The 23,369-nt window shown below is 40.8% G+C and overlaps 1 protein-coding gene across 1 annotated transcript in view; it reads left to right on the top strand.

The window, feature by feature from the left end:
* Positions 1–547: 547 nt before the first annotated feature.
* LOC145355917 (mediator of RNA polymerase II transcription subunit 13-like) overlaps positions 548–23,369 on the top strand; it is a 238,094-nt gene continuing 215,272 nt past the window's right edge. Inside the window, exons 1-2 of the mRNA XM_080208407.1 lie at positions 548–1,146; positions 2,376–2,613. Of these exons, the coding sequence (XP_080064533.1) occupies positions 1,078–1,146; positions 2,376–2,613 (307 nt within the window). The 5' untranslated portion in view covers positions 548–1,077. The remainder of the gene's footprint in view (positions 1,147–2,375; positions 2,614–23,369) is intronic.

Genomic DNA, 23,369 nt, shown 5'->3' with positions numbered 1-23,369 from the left:
CTGACAGAATGGGGCACAAGACCGTCCATCAGGCCTTGGTGATCTTTTCCACTTGGCCTGGGGCGCTGGTGAGCGCCACCAGCGGGTTGGCAATGCCATAGCAACCAGATTCACCCCAACTCCATCACCGCTACCCCACCTCTCCACCCGGCCGCCCACCTACATACCCACACGCAGGCGCACTACTAATAGAGGTATTCTTTGCATGGCGGTGGGTGGGCGCATCCAGCGGCTCGCGGCCTGACGTCAGTCCAAGCCCCTCCCCCCGCTCTTTGCCGGCAGATACACGGGCCAGCCACCTACCCCGCGCAGGCGCGCTACTGACTGACAGAGAGAGAGACTGAGGGGAAGGAGGGCGACTGCGCGTCCGGCGGCCGACGTCAGTCAGGTCGCGCCCCCCTCCCTTACGCCAGAGGGGAGGGGCGGAGCTAGGCGCGTCGCCCATGTGACGCGGGCGCAGCCAATCCTTGGCGGGGAAATGCCGCTCGCGCCCGCCCGCCCGCCCGCCTCAGCGCTGTCGCCATTACGCTGGCTGCCTGTGTCTGTCTATCTGTCTGTGTGTGTGTGTGTTATGTATGTGTGTGAGTGAGGAGGGAGGGGAGCCTTCAGCGGATAACTGGCGGCAGTAGCAGCAGCGACTGATTTCTCTTCTAACTTGGGAGGTGGACGACGGCGAAAAAGAAGGACAACAACACCAGACAAAAAAAAATTATTTATACACAGATATATAAAAATGTGTGATCTCCACCACAAGAAGCTGAGGGGAGCCTCCTGAGTTGAAGCGGCGGACGACACTCCTTCCATCGCTCTGGAGAGATTTTAGTGATCGTTTTTTTTAAAAAGATAGATATTTATTCGTTATTTCTTCTCGTGGTGGTGGGCGGAGGATTTTTTTTGTGAGGGGAGTGTGTGTTGGTGGAGCAGCAGCAGCAGGAGGAGGAGGAGGAGGGGGGGTGGTTGTTTCATCCCTCCCGCTTCTAGATTTTTTTTCCTCCTCTCTTTTTAAATTTTTTTTGCAAAAAAAAAGCAAGACGGAATCTTTAATTCGACCTCCGGAGAGAAAGTCATGCACGGAGCATGACTGCAGCAAACTGGGTGGCCAACGGTGCTAGCTTGGAGGACTGCCATTCGAATTTATTCTCACTGGTGAGTGTGTGTGAGAGAGGGAGAGAGAAAGAGAGGGGCCTTAGGCTGTGTGGGAGCAGCCATTTTCTACTAATGGTTTAGCATAACCGTTTACATGGCCTTATTTTCCTGTCTGGAGTTTATTCCCTAGCTCCCCCCCCCTCTCCCTCTCCCCCGCCCCCAACTATTTTTGATGTTTACGCCCCTCCTCCTCCTCTTATCTCCCCCCTCTCCCACAACCTTCCCCTCCCCTCTCCTAAAAGGCCTCCACTACGTATTGCATATTATTATTTTCCCTTCCCAGAGCTGGAAGCTTTTAATCCACCATCTTGAACTGGAAAGATGTCTGCATATTTCAAGCCGAATTAAAAGCGTGTCCCTTTTTTTCCTCCCTTTCTCTCAGGGTGGAGGAGTTTAAACATAAGCTCTACACGGCAACTGATACTGTTTTCCGTTTACATGAGATTTTTTTTCTGACTATTTGGTCTCATTACTGCACCACCACCGTCTTTAGATTTTCCGGTGCGCGTCTTTTTTTAATACTGCCATCTGTAGTAATAAATCATGTCCCTTGTCTGAAGTTTTAATGTTATGTACTTCTTCTGCATTGGCCTTGCAGCTTTGAAATTTGTTTCCTCCACCCTAATCTATTTCGATCCAGTGCATTGTTTAATCCACGGTTCTTCTTACAAACATGTTACCTTAATATTCAAACCATTTTAAATGTTCACGGTGCATTCTAGTTGACGCCTGCTTGCACGTAATTTACATTTCCTTATTGCGTGCTTTGTAGAAACGTATTCTTTGATGTTTATATTTTGTGGATTACATCTTTTAAAAACCGTTTGAGGTTGTTGCGCGTTTCATTCATATAAAAGTGGTCCTAGTAGAAATCTTTAAAAAATTTTAAAATCTGGTTGTTGATGCATTTGACGTATTTTCCTGTAGAGGTTTTGTGTTTTTAAACTATATTCATATTCAGTTTTTAAATATCAATTCTTTGATCAATCAAAATACATCAGAGTAGTAATTGTCAGGAGTTGGTTGACAATGCCAATAAATATATTTTTGTCCTCATTTATATATTATAATTGATTACAATTGTAATCATATTTTGACTTGTATTAATATGACAATGTGACATTAAACATTCCTGCCAAAGTTCAAAATGTTGTCAACATAATAGGTTTAAATGAAAATCTTTTAATTTCTTTCTTGGGACTATTTTTGACATGTTTCTTAACCAACAGGCTGAACTAACTGGCATCAAATGGCGTAGGTACAGTTTCCAGGGTCTAGGGGGCTGTGGTCCCATCATCTCAGCACCAGCTCAGGATGATCCAATTCTGCAGACCTTTATCAGATGTCTACAGGCCAATCTGCTATGTGTATGGCGACGCGATGTGAGACCCGAAGCCAAGGAATTGTGGATTTACTGGTGGGGAGAGGAGCCGAATTTAGTTGATATAATTCATCATGAATTACGAGGTAAGTTTCATCTTTTTTATTCAATAAAAAGGCTGTACTGTTCGAGCAGTCTCCATGATTGATTACTGCTTCTTTGGCATGTACTGTCTAAAATTTTGAATAGGCATGTGCAGTGGACCAAATGTTTGTGAATTTTCTTTTCCTTGCAAAGTCATCTCAAATGCTTATGATTATTTCCAGGTTGTCATTAAAAAAATGTTTTTGTGACTGTTAATTCTAGATAGATTCTATTGCGCGTGCACATTATATATTTATATCCCATAGGATTTTCACCACAATTTATCAGAACCGCAGGGATTTTGAATAGAATATCTCTACAGCTGTTAACAATGAAATGTGAAATTGACTTTGTTGTGCTGTTTGTTAACTGTTTTGTGTAGCTTTGTTTAAAAATATTAAAGAATATAATGGAAATATTTGTGGAAATTTGGTCCACTTACCTGCATAAACATGTATTAATTTCTAGTGTAAATATTCTTGGTGTTTGAAATTCAGATAGTGATGCATTATTTTAGCAATGGCTGGTGGTTTACAGCTTTTGGTCACTGGAAAGCTCCAGAGAGACCTACTACAAGGTAATTTGACTCTGTGTCAGCAGGATGGTTGTATACTATTTACTGAGAAAATTCTTAGAATTCCTAGCTGTTAGCTCACATTCTCCTTCAGGTTTAAAATGTTAGAATTTGTTTCTCTCATGCACAGTAAATGATCTTGTAGCGTTTACAAGCCAGATGTAGCTGATGCTTCACTTAATTTCTGTGAAACAGTGATTGCTTATTTGCATATTTTAAAAAAATGCAGCAGATAGAATAGGAACTTGATCTGTTTTGTGGAGATTTTCTGGATAGTGAATTTAGCAACCTGGAAACACATTTCAGCTGTTGGGGAGCCCCCTTAACCAAAGATCAAAGAAGAAACTTGTGCAAGATGATGTGGTAGGCAGCAGCTGTGAATTTCTGTTGTGTAGCGGCATGTCATGGCTGCGGTACTTAAATCTGTTGTTTGTACATTTATGTGAAGAATAGTGGACGTGATGCAATATAACAGTGTAATGTGGTTGATGAATATCCTTAAACAGTATAATGAGTCAATAAAACTTATGAAGAGGTTTTTATAGGATATTCAAATTCCTTGTCAACAGTGGGGTACTAGTTGTGGAAGAGTCTTTTTTAGTGGTGTGAAAAATTTTTTGTGGTTTAAAACTACACACTTTATACACTGGAAATGGCTCTGGTGACTTTTTAGTTTTATTTTGACCTTTGGATTCTGTTTTGAATCATTGTGGACTTTGTACTTGTTCACCATGTGCAGTATGTTTATATAGGTGTTAGCCCTGGTTCACATGCACAATAAAAATAGCTGTCATACATCTTTATAAAATTGATGTAGTTTCCACTAGTGGTACCATTTATAATTAGTTTTTTCTTTTGATATCTATGCAGGAGTCTAGATAGGGGTCATCTAGCTTGTACATCAGTTGAGTTGACAAGGGAATTCTGAAAAATTAATTTGAAAATTGATACATTGGTTTTTTTTGTATGTTGGCTACTTGATATCTATTGCACAAATATGGCCGTAAACCTGATGAAAGTATAAAATGTTTTGAAAGATTAAACTTATAGGAATGGTAATAGTTGTAGCATTCTGTCGTGGGATTTAAGCGTTAGTATTAAAATGGCAATAAAACTGTTCTGGTAAACACCATCTTTAGTAAGAGGTGAGTGTTACTGACATAAGCATTTGTACTAGAGGAGATATCTTTGCTCTTTTCCTATTATAGCTGAGTTATTTAAATTGATCTAGGTATTTTTAAAAATATGAATGCATTGCTTTTAATACTATTCTGTATCTTGTGTCATTTCTGTACTTTCTCTGTATTAAGTATATTTGATATTCGCACTGGTTTTGGGGTGAGGGGGAGATTTCTGAATGTATTTTGAAGCTTACGTGCCTAACCTTTGTAACTGAGCAGTTATGACTTAACTTTGAGTGACAATACATTAATTTTTGATCCTTCAAACTCAATTTTATAACTGCATAATATATTCTCTATCTTTGGCCCTGAAGTGTGTTCGTAAAGATGTTTGATTAATTCTGACTTCATTGAAGTTTGGTGGAATGTTACTGGTTACAAATGTATACATGCAATATTTTTTGGAGCAAGTTGCTGGTGCCCTTTGCTCAGCTAAAATAAGATTTTGTAAATTAACTCGTGTAAAAATATTGGACTAAAAATTTTGAAAAGCTCTTAGTTTATGGTCTGAATATTTTTTGAAATATTAGCCTTTAATATTTGCAGTTTCTAGGTTGTTTCTTCTGATTGTTCATTGCATTCAAAAGCAATGAAAAAGTGTTTAATGTTTTTCTGAAGGCACAACACAGTAGTTAACTATATCCAGGTATACACAATAAAATTGCAATTCTGAAAGAATGTGATGGCTTGCTGTAATAAGCTGTTATGGAGCACTTGTGTGTAGCCCTGATTTCTTGCTATTTATCAGCATGAAACTCGCATTGGAGACATACAGAGATAATTGCAATATCGTATACAAAATTACATCATTAATATGCCCGAATTCTGAGCCCCTTTAGAGTTGCTTAGAGGAATTGAATTTAAATCTGGGCCATGAAGAAATGCTGTTGTAGCTGCTAACACTGTGGGTGGAGCTTTAAACATGCAGAACTGGATGTGTATTGTTTGAATGTGCAGTCCTATTGTTTCATCTCCATTCCCACCAAAAGCCATTTCAGGATCACTTAAAACATTTCTGAACTTAAAACAGCAACTGATATTAAAACCAATACATTTTATGTAAGTTAACTTATTTATAAGTAAACATGCAAAATGCATTAATGAACCTTTTAATTTGAAATTTTATAAAAAGACAGCAAACAACTTGGTGAATCTGAAGAGTCTTTACATCCAGGATATATATTTTTGTATTACTTTTTCAAGGGGCTTGGTGGGGTTTATCTTCTCAAGAAAAGGAAACCCATTGCACAGTATCTGTATTTAGTTTAGAAAATCAGCCATAGTATTGCATACAGCAAGTTAGGAAATTCTAATTGTGACTTGTGTCTGTTCTGTTGCATTGTTTCTCTCTCCAGCTTTTTTGTTTCTCTTGGACACCCTGCCCCATCGAACTTGTACTTCTTTTCAACACCTTGTCTCCTAAACTTTGTCCTACCTATTTCCCTTCCTGTCAGCTCCTTTTAGCTCCTCCACTTTGAGCCAGCTACCCAGCATCTGTTTCCTTTCTCCCTTTGGTGCACTCCCACCGACCTCACCTTTTTAACAATCCATGCACTCTCCATTGGCAGGTGTAGATGTTGATCACTAATTACTGCTGTGTGGCCTAAAATCTATATCCATTCACGCTTTTGAGTTTCACCTTAGACACTAAATAAGACACTGCTTCGGTGCAGTTGAGATTTTTTCTGTGGGAATGACAGTTTCTGTGGTGGAGCATATAATTGTTGTTTATTTCCAGATTTCTCTTGCAGAATTGTCAGTTTTTAGTTGGTTAAAATGCACGTTGAACCTATTTCACAGAGATGTTGTAATCTTTAGTTCAGTTATTTGGACAACCTTTCTTCCCACCCGCTCCCCAAAAACCTATATCTAGCCCATATCAGTGAGTATATCGATGTTGTTTTATTTCAAAACTCAGTGAATATTGTGATTGTTCAGGCCAGACTCTGTAACTTGACATGGTATGAAAAATAAACAATTTATCATATCACTTTCTGGGGTGGTTTATGTTTTTTGTAAACACAAGGAAAAGTTTTCAGATGGTGTAGAAGTGATTGACCTTGGCATTTATTCAGATCTAAGTGAGTGTTTTGCCTTTTTTTGTATCTAATTTTATTTGTTGTGGCTTGAGTGAGATCTAGGTGTTCCATTCTGCGTGGCTTCTGTGATGGTGAAAAAGTTGCAAGAATGTTTTTGTATTGTGGCAGATCAATTACAAATGCCTTAATTAGTAGCTGGTCATGGCATTTTTTTTACGTGAATCTTCATAACAAATGTTCTGAATTATAGTACATCATGGATTAAAATTAGGGAATGCTGTAATCCGTAATCTTGATCTAATATGTTTTTTCTTGACAAAAACAGGTTTAAATAATTAGTCTTCGGTGTTGGCATTTTTAATCCAGGATCCATGTGGTTATCCTGCTTTTTAGCCAAGATATTTAGAAACCTCTTGACTTAAACTACTTTGGCAGGGGGAGGGGGCACCGACAGCATAATGCAGTAAAACAGTCAAGTCAGAGGCGTACAGCTGTATTAAGTTCCTAGGGAGTAAGGCATGGCTGGTTGGCCTCCAGTTTAATGCAAGAAGTATTACAGGTAAAATGGATGAGTTAAGGATGAAATTTGACGTGGAATTGTGGTATAGTAGCCATCGCAGAAATGTGGTTGAGGGAAGGGCAGGATTGGCAGCTCAGCATTCTAGGATATAGAATCTTCAGGCAAGCCGGGAGGGGGAAGAGAGGAGGAGGCATTGCAGTTTTAGTTAAGGAGTTGGTTACTGCAGTAAGGAGAGAGGGTATCTTGGAGGGTGAATTTGTGGGTAGAGCTTGGGAATAAAAAAGGGGCAACTACATTGCTAGTTTATTGTAGACACACAGATAGTCAGTGGGAGATTGAGCAAATATGTGCACAATTTGCAGTGTGTATAAAAACAACAACAATAGGCTAATTGTAGTTGATTTCAACTTTCCCAGTGTTAATTAGGATAGATAGTGTTAAGGGCTTAGATGGAGTCAGCTTTCTGAAATGCATGTAGGGAAACTTTGTCAATATGCAGAAGGTCCAGCAAGGGATGGGATAGTGCTGGACCTAATTCTGGGGAATGAAGCTGGACAGGTGGTGGTGGGGGAGTATTTTAGTGATAGTGATCACAGCTTGGTCTTGTTCGCTTATTATGGACAAAGAAACATTTTTATTTTGCAACTTATTTTGGATTGGGGGTGGGGGGGGGAGTGGATTTTAGTAAACTATGGCAGGACGTGGCCAAATCAGACCGGGAGTAGCTACTTGTAGGGAAACCTGCAGAAGAGCTGTGGGTGGGGGGGCAGGGTATTCAAAAAGGAAATGGGGAGAGCACAGGCTCAACATATTCCTTCTAGGATGATAGGAAGGAGCGACAAGTCCAGAGAAGCATGGATGACCAGCGATTATATAGGACAGGATGAGAAGGAAAAAAGAGGCTTTTAGCAGACACTGGAGAGCAAATCAGCAGAGGCATTAGCGGAGTACAGAAAGTGCAAGGTGCAGCTTAAAAAGATAATTATGAGGGCAAAGAGGGGATATAAGAAAGCTCTGGTAGGTAAAAGTAGAGAAACTTTATATATAAACGGGAAGAGGATAACCTGGGACAGAGTAGGGCCCATTGGGGATGAAAGAGGTAATCTATGGTGGAACCAAAGGATATTGGTAGAATGATGTACAAATACTTCACATCTGTCTTAATCAAAGGGGATGAAGGCTTGGAGCTCAGAGAGGGACTGAGCAAATTGACATAGGGAGTGATAAGATATTGGAGATGTTAGCTGGCTTAAAAGTGGACAAAGGATGAATTGTGTCCCAGGCTACTGTGGGAGGCGAGGGAGGAGATTGCAGGGGTTCTGACCCAAATTTTTAATTCCTTTCCAACCCCTGATGGGGGGGGGGTGCCAAAAGACTGGAGAACAGCTAATGTTGTTCCATAGTTTAAGCAGGACTGTAGAGATCAGTCAGGGAACTACAGATCTGTGAGTTTTGCATCAGTGGTAGGGACAGTATTAAAGAAAATCCTGAAGGAGAGAAACTATCTGCACTTGGAGAGACAAGGTCTGATTAGAGATGGTCAGCTTTGTCAGAGGGAGATAAAGCCCAACAAACTTGATTGAATTTTTTGAAGTGACCAGTTGTATAGGTGAGGGTAGTGCAGTTGATGTCGTCTATGTGAATTTCAGGAGACTTGTTAGGAAGGCAAATGCATATATATGGATTCCAAGGTGATTTGAGGATGGATTCAAAATTGGCTTCAGTCGAGGTATAGATTGCAAAAGCAGGGAGATCTTGTTGTAGTTGAATTCAACTTTGGTAAGGCCACAGCTAGAGTACAGTGTGAAGTTCTGGTCACCACATTGTAGGAAGGACACGATTACACTGGAGGGAGCGCAGAGGAGATTCACCAGGATGTTGCCAGGGCAAGAACATTTAAGTTTTGAAGAGAAGTTGGATGTACTTAGGTTGTTTTTGTTGGAGCAGAAAAGACCGAGGGATGACCAGATTTAGGTGCACGAGCTTATGAGGGGTATGGATAGGGTGGATAGAGAACAACTGTTCCCCTTAGTTGAAGGGTCAGTCACGAGAGGACATGTTCAAGGTGAGAGGCAGGAGGTTTAGGGGAGATGTGAGGATATGCTTTGTACCCAGAGGGTAGTGATGGTTTGGAATGTGCTGCGTGGGAGGGTGGTGGAGGCAGGTTGCCCCTCATAGAAACATAGAACAGTACAGCACAGTACAGGCCCTTTGGCCCTCAGTGTTGTGCTGAGCTATGTCCAAACCCAAGATCAAGCTATCCCGTTCCCTATCATTCTGGTGTGCTTCATGTGCCTATCCAATAAACGCTTGAAAGTTCCTGAAGTGTCCGACTCCACTATCACAGCAGGCAGTGCATTCCACACCCCTACCACTCCGAGTAAAGAATCTACCCCGGACATCCCTCCCGTATCTCCCACCATGAACCTTGAAGTGATGCCCTCTACTAACAGCTATGTCCACCCGAGGAAATAGTCTCTGCACGTCCATTCTATCTATCCCCTCATCTCATAAACCTCTAAGTTGCCTCTCATCCTCCTCCACTCTAAAGAGAAAAGCCCTCATCCTTTAAAAAGTACCTGGATGAGCACTTGACATATCGTAGCATTCAAGACTATGGGCCAAGTCCTGCAAAATGGGATTAGGTAGATAGGTAGTTCCCAGGTGCAGGGCAGACTTGATAGGCCATAAGGCCTCTTCTGCATTATGGTTCTGTGACTGCATTATTAATATTTTGCAGTTATCATTATCCTTTTTTTGTAAATGGCACCCTTCAATATATTTGGTGGCACAGTGGTTGGCACTGCTGTCTCACAGCGCCAGGAATCCTGGTTCAATTCCCAACTTGGATCACTGTCTATGTAGAGTTTGCACGTTCTCCCCATGACTGCGTGGGTTTCCTCTGGGTGCTCCGGTTTCCTCCCACAGTCCAATGATGTGCAGGTTAGGTTAATTGGCCATGCTAAATTGCCCCTTAGTGTTAGGAGGGCTAGCAAGGTAAATAACGGGATAGGAACTGGGTAGGGTTGTGATTGGTACAGATTCAGTGGGCCGAATGGCAGATTCCTGCACTGTAGGGCTTCTATGGGATTCAATATTTTAAAATCTCTACTGGATCTGAAGTTTTGTATGCATTCTTAACGTGCAGGAAATTGTTCTCGAACTGCTTGAAGACTTGTGTTTACAAAGTGAGAGCAATATTTTTGAATAATGATGAATTAACTTGGTGTGATTTGGCACAATGATGCAAACTCTTACATAGGCATTGCACATATTTTTGTTTCTATTTACAGCAAAATAAAGCTGACGTTGTGTTAATAGTTGTCAATTAAGCATTAAAATTCCAAAGATTGTTTAAATCATTTGGAAAATGTGTAAAATGTTTTGAATGTTGAAGAAAATTTAATTTATATTTGGCTTGTTAATAAAACCTCTAGGTAGTTTCTATATTATAATTATGGTAACTGTAACTGACATTTTGCTTTTTTGTAAAAAATATTTATAGAGAGAAGAATAGCTCAGTGAATCTTGTTTGTAATTGAGTCTGAGTAAATTAAGTTTGAAAGCAGAATCATGCCCAGGGCGTTTGGATTCAATGGCTACTGTTTTTAATGAAAATAGTATTCGAGAACTTTATTCAGTGCAAAATTCATAAGATCTTTTGATTATGTGTCTTTTTATTCCCCCCCACCACCACCTTGCCTCTGTCCCTCTTCTATTTCCATACACTCATTTCCTGACTGAGCATTGTCTCAAAATTGCTGGATTGTTAGTAGTGACATCTTTGGACTGGAGCTTGACATACCTTCAGGCTGAATTTTAGACATCTCAAATTTGTTTTATGTTTACATAATGTGAAACTATTGGTGCTGATTGTCAGTAACTAGTTGGATTTTCAAAAGGGGTGGGGCAGGGTTATGGAGTGAGGGAAAGTGAGTGGAATTGGGCTGTTTAGTTTAGAGATTATACAGATATTGATATGTTAGCGGATTAAAACTGTTGTGTCTCTGTCAGCATTTTGTGGTGGCGTTAGTACCTTTCTTGCATGACCTCATGAATCAAGGATTTAATCTGTGCTGTCAGCAGTCACTTGTGAAAATACTCTTTATAAATAGTGTATATTTAATGAATATGAAGTGTATTTGTAATCTGTTCACTGGGTTCAGATGCTGATTACCTATGAAACCTTTTTCTGTGTTTATGAATGCCTCCTCTTCAATGATTACTTGAAACTCACACCCAGATTTCTTTGCTCGTCTATTTCAAAATGTAATTAGTATGCATCACGTTATCTTCTATAAACTGAATTTTTATATCCTTTTGTATCAACCCTCCTTACCCCAATTATGATTTATTAGTTCTTGGCTTGTAGTTTCAGGCTGCATAGATTGGGTAAAGCTGCAAGATTTTCTAACTCAAGTGATTTTTGCATTTTATTGTTTGCTTATTATATATTTGTTCACTTTGATGAAGAATAAATTGATTTCTCAGAGGTTCTTCACAGATTGTCTATAAATTGGCTGCACTAAGTTGTTTCCTAGTTTGTGATTCCAATAAGCAGTGCAAAGATCAAATCTGAGAGCTAATGGTCTGGAGTTTTGGTTGGTCAAAGCAGCTCAAAAGATTACATTTCGGGCATAAATTGAGTTTGACATTTTTTTCTGACATTGCTGAAAGTTGGCATTGCCTCTCACAACAGGCCATGCTCTGATCCAAGTTAATTAGCCTGAGAAGTTTCCATTAATAGCACCTGTTTGCTGGCCTTCAAAGAGGCTCTTAAAATGAGCTTATTTGCTACATGGGTACTGATACACTTAAAAGTTTTTAAATATTTTTGTTTAAAAAGTGATTGTTTACTGTACACTATTGTAACAAGTGAATGATTTTGTACTTTTTTAAAAGACAATTCAGTTACTTAAAATTTGTCTGCTGACAGGAATTGGATCAGATACTGATTAAAATTGCATGTTTATAATAAACTCTCTTTCAGCTGGATCAATAAAGCTGCACCAGGTTGTTGCTCTTAAATATTTCAGAGAATATTTTTAACCTGGAATTTAAAAAACTGTAATGCTGTGAGATGGCATTAGTTCACAGATTCTATGCTTCGCAATTTATAAATATGTTTGAGTCAAAACTTGAGCAAAAAATATTACTTGTGAAAACTAGCTCAGTTTGCACCTGACTAACCGATTGCACCCAAATTGGAACATAAACATGTAGCTGTTTGTCGCTTGGTGGCATAATTTTAAATCAATGACTTAGACTTTTTGATAAGCAAGTTTCAAAAAGTACATGTTGATGCCTATTTTACTACGTTTGTTTGTGTGTGCCTGTTTGAATCTATATCATCGTGTCTATCTTTCTGTCATTCTGTATACATCTCTCTCAATATTATTGTTCTGTATCATTCCCTAAATTCAGTGTCTCTGCTGAATGCCTTGCTCTCTCTAAACTGCCTTGACTTGTGTTTTATGCCTCTTCCCTTCTCTCGTTATGTCTGCAACTTTGGAGTGGCTCCACATGCAGAAAACCCATGTGCTGCGGTTGTCTCTGGCCCACTCTAAATGATACAGACTTCTAGGAGAGGAGCTAGATTATAATAATGGAACTTCTACCAATAGGATATAGTGTAAATGAGAAATGTTGTTACTGTAGATGCAACAGCAAACTTGTTCCTGTACTTGCACCATGTGCTGCAATAAAAATGGGGCTGTTCAGAGAGCGCATGTTGCACACATGATTGAAAGTGGATATTTGTTATGCTCTGCATCAAAACCTATTTCAGATAACCTTGAAACGACTTTATAATTTTGCATTTTGATGAACCACTTGTCAATTCTACTGTTAATTTGCTTATTTAAGTTGATCATGTCAAAGTTTCATGTGCTTTAATCAGTTATTGGGTTGTCATTTGAATAAAGGTCAAAGACAAATTTAATGGTTTTAACATTGTGCAATCTTATCTGAATTAACTTGATCATGAAAGATTGTAAAGTTTCAGATGTATAAATGTCTGGTCATTGAAGATTTGAAGAGGACAGTACTGTCAATGGAATTTCAGTCAGATGAAATGTTGGACACACTTGAATGGCACAGCAGTAGAAAGAAAGTATCATACTTACAATGATTTGGATGAAGGAATTGAGTGTAATGTTTTTGCATCAGTTGAAGTTAAGCACACACAAGTGGAGGGCATTAATTGGATGATTACCTAAGCGCACATAAGATTTATTAACACAATTTTGAGTGGAGTCAGGGGATGTATATCCTGTAATATTTCAGTCTGAAATCTATACAAAGTAAAGATTGGTTCTGGTTCCTGGTAATGTAGCCAAATTTACAGATGTTACAAAGATAGGCAAATGATTGTGAGGAAGATGTGATCTGAAAAGGATATACTTAAGTTATGAGCAAGTGAAGTCTCGTGAGAAACTGAGGTCGTTCACTTCGGCAGGAAGAATAAACCAGCAGAATGTTATTTAAAGGGACTTAGCATGCAAGGACAGCAAATAAGTAGGAATGCTGTCATTTATTGCAAGAGGGATGGAATATTTAAGTGAGGATGACTTGTTACAACTGTACATTGCATTGGTGATATTGCACCTGTAATGTTGTATATTGTATTGACCTCCTTACTTAGGATATAATTACAACGAAAGCAGTTCAGAAAAGGTTCACTAGCCTGATCTGAGATGAAGATGTTGCCTTTTGACGAAAGGTTGATTCTAAACTTACTGGAGTGTCTACAAATGAGAGGTGATCTTATTGAAACGTGAAATTCTGGTGGACTTGACCAGTGAAGAAGTCAGTCAGTAAAGTGCAGAACTCTGCTACCTTATGTTAGCTTAGTGTTATTACACAGTGCTTCCTTGAGGCTCCTCCCTGCTTGATGCTGTACAACTATAAAGCTGAAAAAAAAATTGTTTTATTAAGAGTTTTCATCTCACTTCAGGCCTATTCACACCTAACAACTGGCCCTGAAAACTGCTCATGTTTGCCAGTTGTGACAAATAGCAGCACAACAGCTGAGATGGTTAGCAACATTCTAAATAAAACAACACAAATATTCTTAAAATTTAGCTTGCCTTTTCTCAATGTTATCAGATCCTTAAAAAAAAATTCAAGATCCAGATTTCCACCTTCACCAAAACAGAGAGGATGCATTTGGGAAGCTACAGAATGCATGGAGAGTCTTTGGGAAGCGCAAACCAACCCCAATAACTGATCTGTCAGATCTCCAAGCTCATCTGCCTCATGTGCAGAATCTATAGATTGTGCATTGGACTTATCAGCTATGTCACGGTTCATTTTACTGGAGTGAAAGCAAGTTATCCTTGATGCGGGGGACTGCCTAAGATGATGATATTCAATATAACTGAGGTAAATATGAAATGGAGTTTGAAAAAGTGCTCAGTATTCTGTTGCATATGCTGGATCTTTTGTAAAACAAAGCATTTTTGAAAAGATGCATGCACTACTATTACTTACGGGGCGAAAAACTGCAGCAGGCGACGGTGCAGAGGGACCTCGGGGTCCTTGTGCATGAGTCGCAAAAACCCAGCTTGCAGGTGCAGCAGGTGGTCAGGAAGGCGAATGGGATGCTGGCCTTCATAGTGAGGGGGATTGAATATAAAAGTAGGGAGGTCTTGCTGCAGCTGTATAGGGCACTGGTGAGGCCGCAGCTGGAGTACTGTGTGCAGTTTTGGGCGCCGCACCTGTGCAAAGATATTTTGGCCTTGGAGGGAGTGCAGAGGAGGTTTACTAGGCTGATACCGGAGTTGAGGGGGTTGAGCTATGAGGAGAGGCTGAATAAACTGGGCTTGTACTCGTTAGAGTTTACAAGAACGAGGGGAGATCTCATTGAGACTTATAAGATGATGAATGGGATGGATAGGATAGAGGTGGAGAGACTCTTCCCGCTCAAAAAAGACAGTAGGACTAGGGGGCACAGCCTCAAGATAAAAGGGGGGCGGTTTAGAACAGAGTTGAGGAGGAACTTCTTCACTCAAAGGGTGGTGAATCTCTGGAATTCTCTGTCCGTTGAAGTGGTGGAGGCTGCCTCGCTAAATATTTTTAAGACGCGGGTTGATGGGTTTTTGATAAGCGAGGGGATTAAGGGTTATGGGGAGAAAGCGGGAATGTGGAACTGAGCAGCGACAGATCAGCCATGATCTCACTGAATGGCGGGGCAGGCTCGAAGGGCTGGATGGCCTACTCCTGCTCCTATTTCTTATGTTCTTATGTACTGCTGAGGTCCTCAAAACTTGCATGTTGCTCTCTGGTCTCTGCTGCAATTTTAGTTGTGTATCCAGTCAGTGTTAATCAAGTGTTGCTGGCTTAAAATTGATTTTGCATTCCCAAGACAATTGTATTGTTGAATGCTGCCTTGGTACACCTTATTTTTTCTTTTGTTGATCTCTTGCCCTGCCCCCCTTATTCTTGTATAAGCTTTCATCCTGCTATGTAAGGAAGGCACGTCAGTGAAGGCAAGATGGCAGGACTTTTAATTAGCTGCTGCCCACATTGGTCAACAGTCTGAGGATTTTGGCGTGTCTAAATGGAGTGATAAATTTGTTTTACCCATGAAACCTACTTTTATTTTATCCTGGCCAGTATCAGTGTTTAACCTGCTTCAATATTTCAAAATTGAAATGCACTGGAAATGAACAGAATTGATGCCCCTACAAGATTATTGCATGAAATACACGTGGAACAGCTGCAAGCTATTTGGTATTAAATTAGTCGTAACTTGTAGTAAAGCTGTATTTGACATGCATTCTCCCAATCCCCAGAAACTCTACAGATGTTGGGGCAAAGACTCAGGTTTTGTCCCAAATTTCCACAATTTTCAAATTGTCCTGCTGATATGCAAGTTGTGATGTGGAGATGCCAGCGTTGGACAGGGGTAAACTCAGTAAGAAGTCTCAACACCAGGTTAAAGTCCAACAGGTTTATTTGGTAGCACAAGCCACTAGCTTTTGGAGCATTGCCCCTTCATCTGGTGCAAGTTGTCACATGCATAGTCTTGGCTGAGTGATTGAATTGAGCTGTAACAAATTCAGATAGCTATTTTCCCTTCCAACCTGATAAAAGTATTTAACAGATTGAAATAAGATGGCTATTTGTTCTTTTTGGGCACTTCCTTTGGATGGAGGATGACTTGCTTCCACTTCAATTTGGTGCATTCTGAAATGATATGCACGATCCGCAATCTCTGCTATATACGGTACAGATGGTGCTTGGAGGACTTTGTACATTCCTGATAAAGTTTGTAGATGTGTCTGGTGTGTTCTCCAATGAGCATTTATTTTGGTTAGTCACAAACCAAGGTTTCTCATGAGTTGGTGGGTAGACTTTACCTCTTCGGGGATGCTTTAAGGACATCCCAAAAGCTTTCCACTGTCCTCCTGGGAATCTTCTGCTACGATGGGTTGCTTTGGGAATCTGGTGTCAGATATACGAGCGACATGTTCCAGGAAGGGGAGTTGATTGAGTAATTTGCATCTCGATGCTGGGCAAGTTGGCTTGGGGGAGGATGCTATTGTTGGACTGCTTTTTATACCAGTGGATTTTGAGGATCTTCTGAAGATACTGCTGATGGTATTTCTCCAATGGTTTGAGGTCCCTGCTGAATCAAAGTCTCCCAAATCCTTCAGGAGCTGCCTGCCTTGGGTTTGAGATCCTGGACCTCAAATACTCAGAGGGAACAAGCAAGGCCATATGAGTGCCTTTGCTACTACAGTCAATCCTCGAGTGATGTGTTGGTCTGGAAAGGAATATACTTTGAACAGAATTTTTACTGCAGAAGACTAAATTGAAAAACAAAATTTAAATTGGGGTGAGAAATAACTTGTGAATGACTTGGTGATATTAGTTTATGAGCATTTGTATAAACCTCATCTCCTACTTAAACCATTTCAACTTTTTATCCATAAGCTTCATGCTGTAAATTTTTACAAGTTAATGAAATGATAACAAGTGTTTGGCTGACTATACAATGAGAAGTGAAAATTACAACTTGTGAAATGCTTTTCGTAGTACAAAGAATCCTAAAGCATTTTCTGTCAGTGAGGGTAGGAGAAACTTCAGTGTTCAGATGGAAGTGCTGAAGAATGAAAAGTAACCAAAGATGTGTGAGGGGGAGGGGGATGTGCACTACTTGGGCAGTGCCAGCCTAGGCTCCCAGTACTGCCCAAGTGGCAAGGTGCCAATGCTTAGGGGTGGGGACTGATGGAAATTGGGGCTTCTTTGGGGGGGGGGAGTTGCAGGTGGAGTTGCCATTCTGCAATTGAGATCGGTGGGGGAGGGAGAGAGGCCAACTATCAGGATTAGCCATCGGGAGGAGAGAGAGATCAGGGCCATAAAAGATGGTGGGTAGGGACAGAGAGAGACATTGGGGTGGGGAGATGGTGCCACGATGATGCAGAAGTCACGGGGCTGTCCCCCAGTTGGGAGGCCAGCAGACGGGTCATTGCGCATGCTCCAATCTCGATGCTGTGTGGCCCACTCAGCGCTATGTTGTCGCCCCTCCAGTGGGAATAGGCCTCACCCGCTGGTTTTCTGTGTGAATCATGCTGGTACACTCTGCAGTGCACAGTGTGTGAGAGATTCATTTTGGAACTCCCGCTGGAAAACAGTGAGATTTATTCCTGCTTTTACGCAAGTTCAACACTTCGAATTTTTTGGCGAGTATCCCACCCCTGAGATTTTTTCGGAGGTTTTTGAAGGTAGAAGCAAATGTACTGAAATTGATGGTTTCAGAAGAAAATCTGAAAATGCTGAACTTCACCTGCTTCTGGCTTTGTCACCATTTCTGGGGATGGCTGGGAATGAGCAGATGCAGTAAAAAGTCTGACAACACCAGCAGATGACCAGATTCGAGCAAGAGGCATTAGTTGCAGAAATAATGTGAAGTGACACCGTAGGCAATTGGTGAATGAAGGTATTTGAGATCGCTGTTTTAAGATGAGAGTCAGTAGATGTGTTGCATTAGCATCTGATGTTTGAATTGGGAATCTATATTTTAACATCTGTACCAAAGAGTGGGCATTAAAGAAAGTTACTGTGAACATCAACATCAATATTCTTTTGATAAATTCTGTGTATCTGAAGTCAGTTGTACTACGTTCTGTACAAGCTTACATAAATTTCTGTGGGCATTGATCACTGCACTGTTTGGATAACCCTGTAAGCAGTGTTGTTCTGTTGATCTTTCTGAAGCAAGTAAGCTGAGAATTAAGTTATAAAGTTCTAAAGGCAAATCTTGACTGTATTTCTCCACAGAAATTACTTGTCCCAGACAAATGTAATGAATGAATACACTTCAATGCACTGCGTAAAACAGTTGTGAGCTAAATTATTTGTCCTATTCATGAACAATCGACCCATTTTTTTCCCCTCATGAATCACAATTGCTTTCAATGGTTTTCCTTGATAATTTTGTGCAGCATGACATAACCATTCTGGCCAATAGTCTCTAATTAATAATGACTAATCCTCAAATACACTGTTGAAGAAGACAATTTCTAAAATTGACTTGGAGTAGGTAGTTTATCTTTACTTCATCTTTTAATATTCTTTCCTGTGTTTTCTAACGTGGTCTTCTAGCATTTGCAAAAATTATAGCTGAATAAATGTATGATTGTTACAGCTGATCTTAGGAGGTGCTTAGGAAAAATCTGTGGTGGCCACACCAAAAACTGTACACGTCCACAATCAAATAACTATAGCTTATTCCAAGTATGCTTTTGTCACCCCTTTAAATTTACCAGGGAAACTTGTATACATATACGCAGTGTTTGTGGCTCTAATGCATGTTCCTACTGCTCTGTTCCTGTTTCCTTTCTGTTCAGAGCTTTATTAAATTCCCGCAAAATTCATGAAGGCACATTTGCGTGTCTTTTGTAAAGACTGATGTGTATACGCACATGAATTGGGAGCAGGAATAAGCCGTTTGGCTCCTTGAGCTGGTTCTGCTGTTATACAAGATCATTGCTGATTTGATTGTGGCCTCACTTCTACTTTCCTGTCTACTTCCTATACTCTTTTTGATTGCCAAAAGGAGTCAAATCTATCTAACTCAGCCATAAAAATGTCCAATGATCCTCCCTCCACTGACCTCTGTGGAAGGGAATTCCACAGATCAACAACCCTCAGACAAATCATTCTCCTAATCTCTGTCTGAAATGGGAGACCGCTTAATTTTAAATTGCTCCAAAGTTTTATTTTCCCCCACAAGGGGAAACATCATCCCAGCAACAGTAGGATCACTTCATTGTACTAAACTCCAGTTGATAAAGGTCCACCCTTTTCCTCGTAAGATAATCCCTTCATCGCAGGAATCTGAGTGAACCTTGTCTGAACTATTTCTAATGTTTTTAGATCCTTTCCCAAAGAGGAGACAACCAAATTGTACACGGTGCTTCAGGTGTGGGCTTCACCAATAGTAAAAAGTCTGACAATGCCAGGTTTAAGTCCAACTGATTTATTTGATAGTAAATTCACTAGTTTTCGCGGTTACCCCCTTCGTCAAGTGAATGGAGAGTTCTGGCCTCAGACAGAGCATATAAAGCACAGACAGTTTACAGATTACTGATTAGAATGCGAATCTTTACACCTAACCTGCTGTTCAAGTCCTAAAGTGGCCGACAATGTGAGTGGAAGGAGCGCTGATCACAGGTTAAAGAGATGTGTATTGTCTCCAGACGGTACAGTAAGTGAGGTTTTGCAAGCCCAGGCAAGTCACGGGGGTTACAGATAGTGCGACATGAACCCAAGATCCTTGTTGAGACCGTCCTCGTGTGCGGAACTTGGCTATCAGTCTCTGCTCAGAGACTCTGCGCTGCCGTGTGTCGTGAAGGCCACCTTGGAGAATGCTTACCCGAAGGTCAGAGGCTGAATGCCCGTGACCACTGAAGTGTTCACCAACAGGAAGGGAACAGTCTTGCCTGGTGATTGTCGAGCGATGTTCATTCATCCGTTGTCGTAGCGTCTGCATGGTCTCCCCAATGTACCATGCTTCGGGACATCCTTTCTTGCAACGTATCAGGTAGACAATGTTGGCCGAGTTGCAAGAGTATTTACCGTGTACCTGGTGGATGGTATTCTCACGTGTGGTGATGGTATCCGTGTCGATGATCCGGCATGTCTTGCAGAGGTTGCTGTGGTAGGGTTGTGTGGTATTGTGATCACTGTTCTCCTGAAGGCTGGGTAGTTTGCTGTGAACAATGGTCTGTTTGAGGTTGCGTGGTTGTATGAAGGCAAGAAGTGGGGGTGTGGGGATGGCCCTGGCGAGATGTTCGTCTTCATCAATGGTATGTTGAAGACTCCGGAGAAGATGTCGTAGCTTCTCCACTCCAGGGAAGTACTGGACGACAAAGGGTACTCTGTCCACTGTGTCCTGCCTCCGGAGTCTTCAACATATCATTGATGAAGACGAACTTCTCGCCAGGGCGTCCCCACACCCCCACTTCTTGCCTTCAGACAACCACGCAACCTCAAACAGACCATTGTTCGCAGCAAGCTACCCAGCCTTCAGGAGAACAGTGACAACAATACCACACAACCCTGCCACAGCAACCTCTGCAAGACATGCCAGGTCATTGACATGGATACCATGATCACGTGAGAATACCATCCACCAGGTACACGGTAAATACTCTTGCAACTCGGCCAACATTGTCTACCTGATACGTTGCAAGAAAGGATGTCCTGAAGCATGGTACACTGGGGAGACCATGCAGACGCTACGACAATGGATGAATGAACATCGCTTGACAATCACCAGGCAAGACTGTTCCCTTCTTGTTGGTGAACACTTCAGTGATCATGGGCATTCAGTCTCTGACCTTCGGGTAAGCATTCTCCAAGGTGGCCTTCACGACACACGACAGTGCAGAGTCTCTGAGCAGAGATTGATAGCCAAGTTCCGCACACATGAAGACGGTCTCAACAGGGATCTTGGGTTCATGTCACACTATCTGTAACCCCCGTGACTTGCCTGGGTTTGCAAAACCTCACTTACTGTACTGTCTGGAGACAATACACGTCTCTTTAACCTGTGATCAGTGCTCCTTCCACTCACATTGTCGGCCACTTTAGGACTTGAACAGCAGGTTAGGTGTAAAGATTCGCATTCTAATCAGTAATCTGTAAACTGTCTGCTTTATATGCTGTGTCTGAGGCCAGAACTCTCCATTCACCTGACGAAGGGGGTAACCTCGAAAGCTAGTGAGTTTACTATCAAATAAATCGGTTGGACTTAAATCTGGTGTTGTCAGACTTTTTACTGTGTTTACCCCAGTCCAACGCTGGCATATCCACATCATGGCTTCACCAATGCCAGACAATGGTAGCAAAGCTTTCCTACTTTTAATGTTCCACATACCTTGTACCTGCAGGCTAACCTTTTGTGATTCATGGAACAGGGTACCCAGATCTTTTTGCACTGTAGAGTTCTGCAATCCCCTTCCCATGTATTATACTGCTTTTCTATTCTTCCTGTCAAATGGACAAGTTTGCATTTACCATATTTCACTCCCTCTGCCAATATTTTTTGCCCACTTACCCCTGACTACTTTAATAGATTCTAGCATTCTCTCTCTGACAGATGTTAGGCTAACTGACCCGTGGTTGATTACATTCTGTATGTTTTCTTTATTGAACAGAGGAATGTGCTGATGGGACCATTCCAGAATAAAGGGAATTTTGGAAAATTAAAACCAATGCATCCACTATCTTCACAGCCACTTCTTTCAGGAAGCAGGTCACCAGCCCCGGTGATTTATCAGCCTCAGTTCTAAAAGTTTTAACAGTACCATTTCTCTTCTCATTACTTAAAGTTCTCCCTCCCTTCCACCTCTTGATTTACAAGTATTCCTGGGATGTTGTATGTCTTCTGCACTGAAGATGCACAAAATATTTGTTCAATGCTTTCACCATTTCCTTATTTCCTATTATTAACTCCCTAGACTCCAGGCATCCATGCTCATTTTCCTTACTCTTTTTAAATACTTACTATCTGCTTTTATATTTCTGCTTAGCTTTCTCTTGTATTGTAACTTCTTGTCCTTAACATGTTTTTAATTATTCTTTGTTGGTATTTCAATTCTGCCTGATCTTCTGACAGACCACTATCCTCACAGAATTGTTGCCAATTCATCCATTTGGTTAAGAATGCTATGGACTTGCAGATAGAGCCTTCAGTTTGGTCTTTTTGCTAATTTTGCAAACTATGGCCCTAACTGCTGTCACATTCTTAAGTTTTTACACTCTGTCCCTTCCTTCCCTCTAATACATTTCTGTTATAGCTACCTTGCTTCTTGCTGTATTCTCTTCATTTGATTTAGCACATGGTCCCTTGCCCCCACTATTTAGTTTAAACCTTCATGATTGCCTAAAATATTCAACTTGCCAAAACACTGAACCGACACCATTCAAATGAGAGCCATCCCAATGGTATAACTCCCACTTTCTCCAGTCCTGGTGTCACTGAACCATGAATTGAAGCCCATTTCTTCCACTCCAATCTTTGAACCATGCATTCAACTCCCTAATCTGATTTATCCTATGCCTGTCTGCTGTGACTTGGGTAATAATCCGGAGTTTATTGCCTTTGAAATTCTGCTTTTTAAATTGGCCCCTAGCAGCTCATGTGCAGAACCTCTTCCAAGTTTTATCAATGTCAATTGATAGTCAGATGAATCACGACAACAGGATACAACACCCCCCCCCCCCCAACCTGCAAAGTGTAATTTCTGTTGTAATTTAGATAACATGGCAACCAATTTGCATACAGCAAGGTTCCAGAAACATTAGTGAAACAATTGACAAGATAATTTACTTTTTGGTGTTGGTTGAGAAATAAATGTTCAAGGCATTGGGAGAATTCACTACTCGTCTTAGAATAGTCTCTAGGGATCTATCTTGTTGATCAGTTTTAACACCATATCTAAAACAGCATTTCTTGGTGCTGCCGTAGAATGTTGGCTGAGACGCTTTTAAGCCCTGAGGTGAAGCTTGAAGCCATAATACTCTTCAGTAGAGTATTGCTACTGAGCCAAGGCTGATGTTTGCTGCAATTATTTTTATACGTTAAATTTTACGCAGTACCTTAATTGATTAATGCGTCTATGGTGTGCTGTACCTTGATGTATGAGCCTATGATCCTGCCTACATTTCTGTTGCTGTTTGTTAGTCAAAGAAATTTGCTGACATCATAGTAACTGGTGAAACTTCAAAGTATTCCAAACTAAAATTGAGCTGTCTTGAAAGTAACCTGCAGTGATGCAGACTAACTAGCTTGAATTGTACCTATGCAGTCTGTGTATGTTGAACTAATTGGTTAGGGCAATTTTATAATCGCCCCAGTCTTGTAAAATTTTTAAGCCGTCCAAGAAAAACTCCTAAAGCAAATGAAATGCATTGTGCTTCCTAGATTTCT

This window comes from Carcharhinus amblyrhynchos, chromosome 20 (genome assembly GCF_965287045.1).
Source record: "Carcharhinus amblyrhynchos chromosome 20, sCarAmb.v2.hapA, whole genome shotgun sequence".
NCBI classification, from domain to species: Eukaryota; Metazoa; Chordata; class Chondrichthyes; order Carcharhiniformes; family Carcharhinidae; genus Carcharhinus; species Carcharhinus amblyrhynchos.
This window is presented reverse-complemented; position numbering and strand designations above follow the sequence as displayed.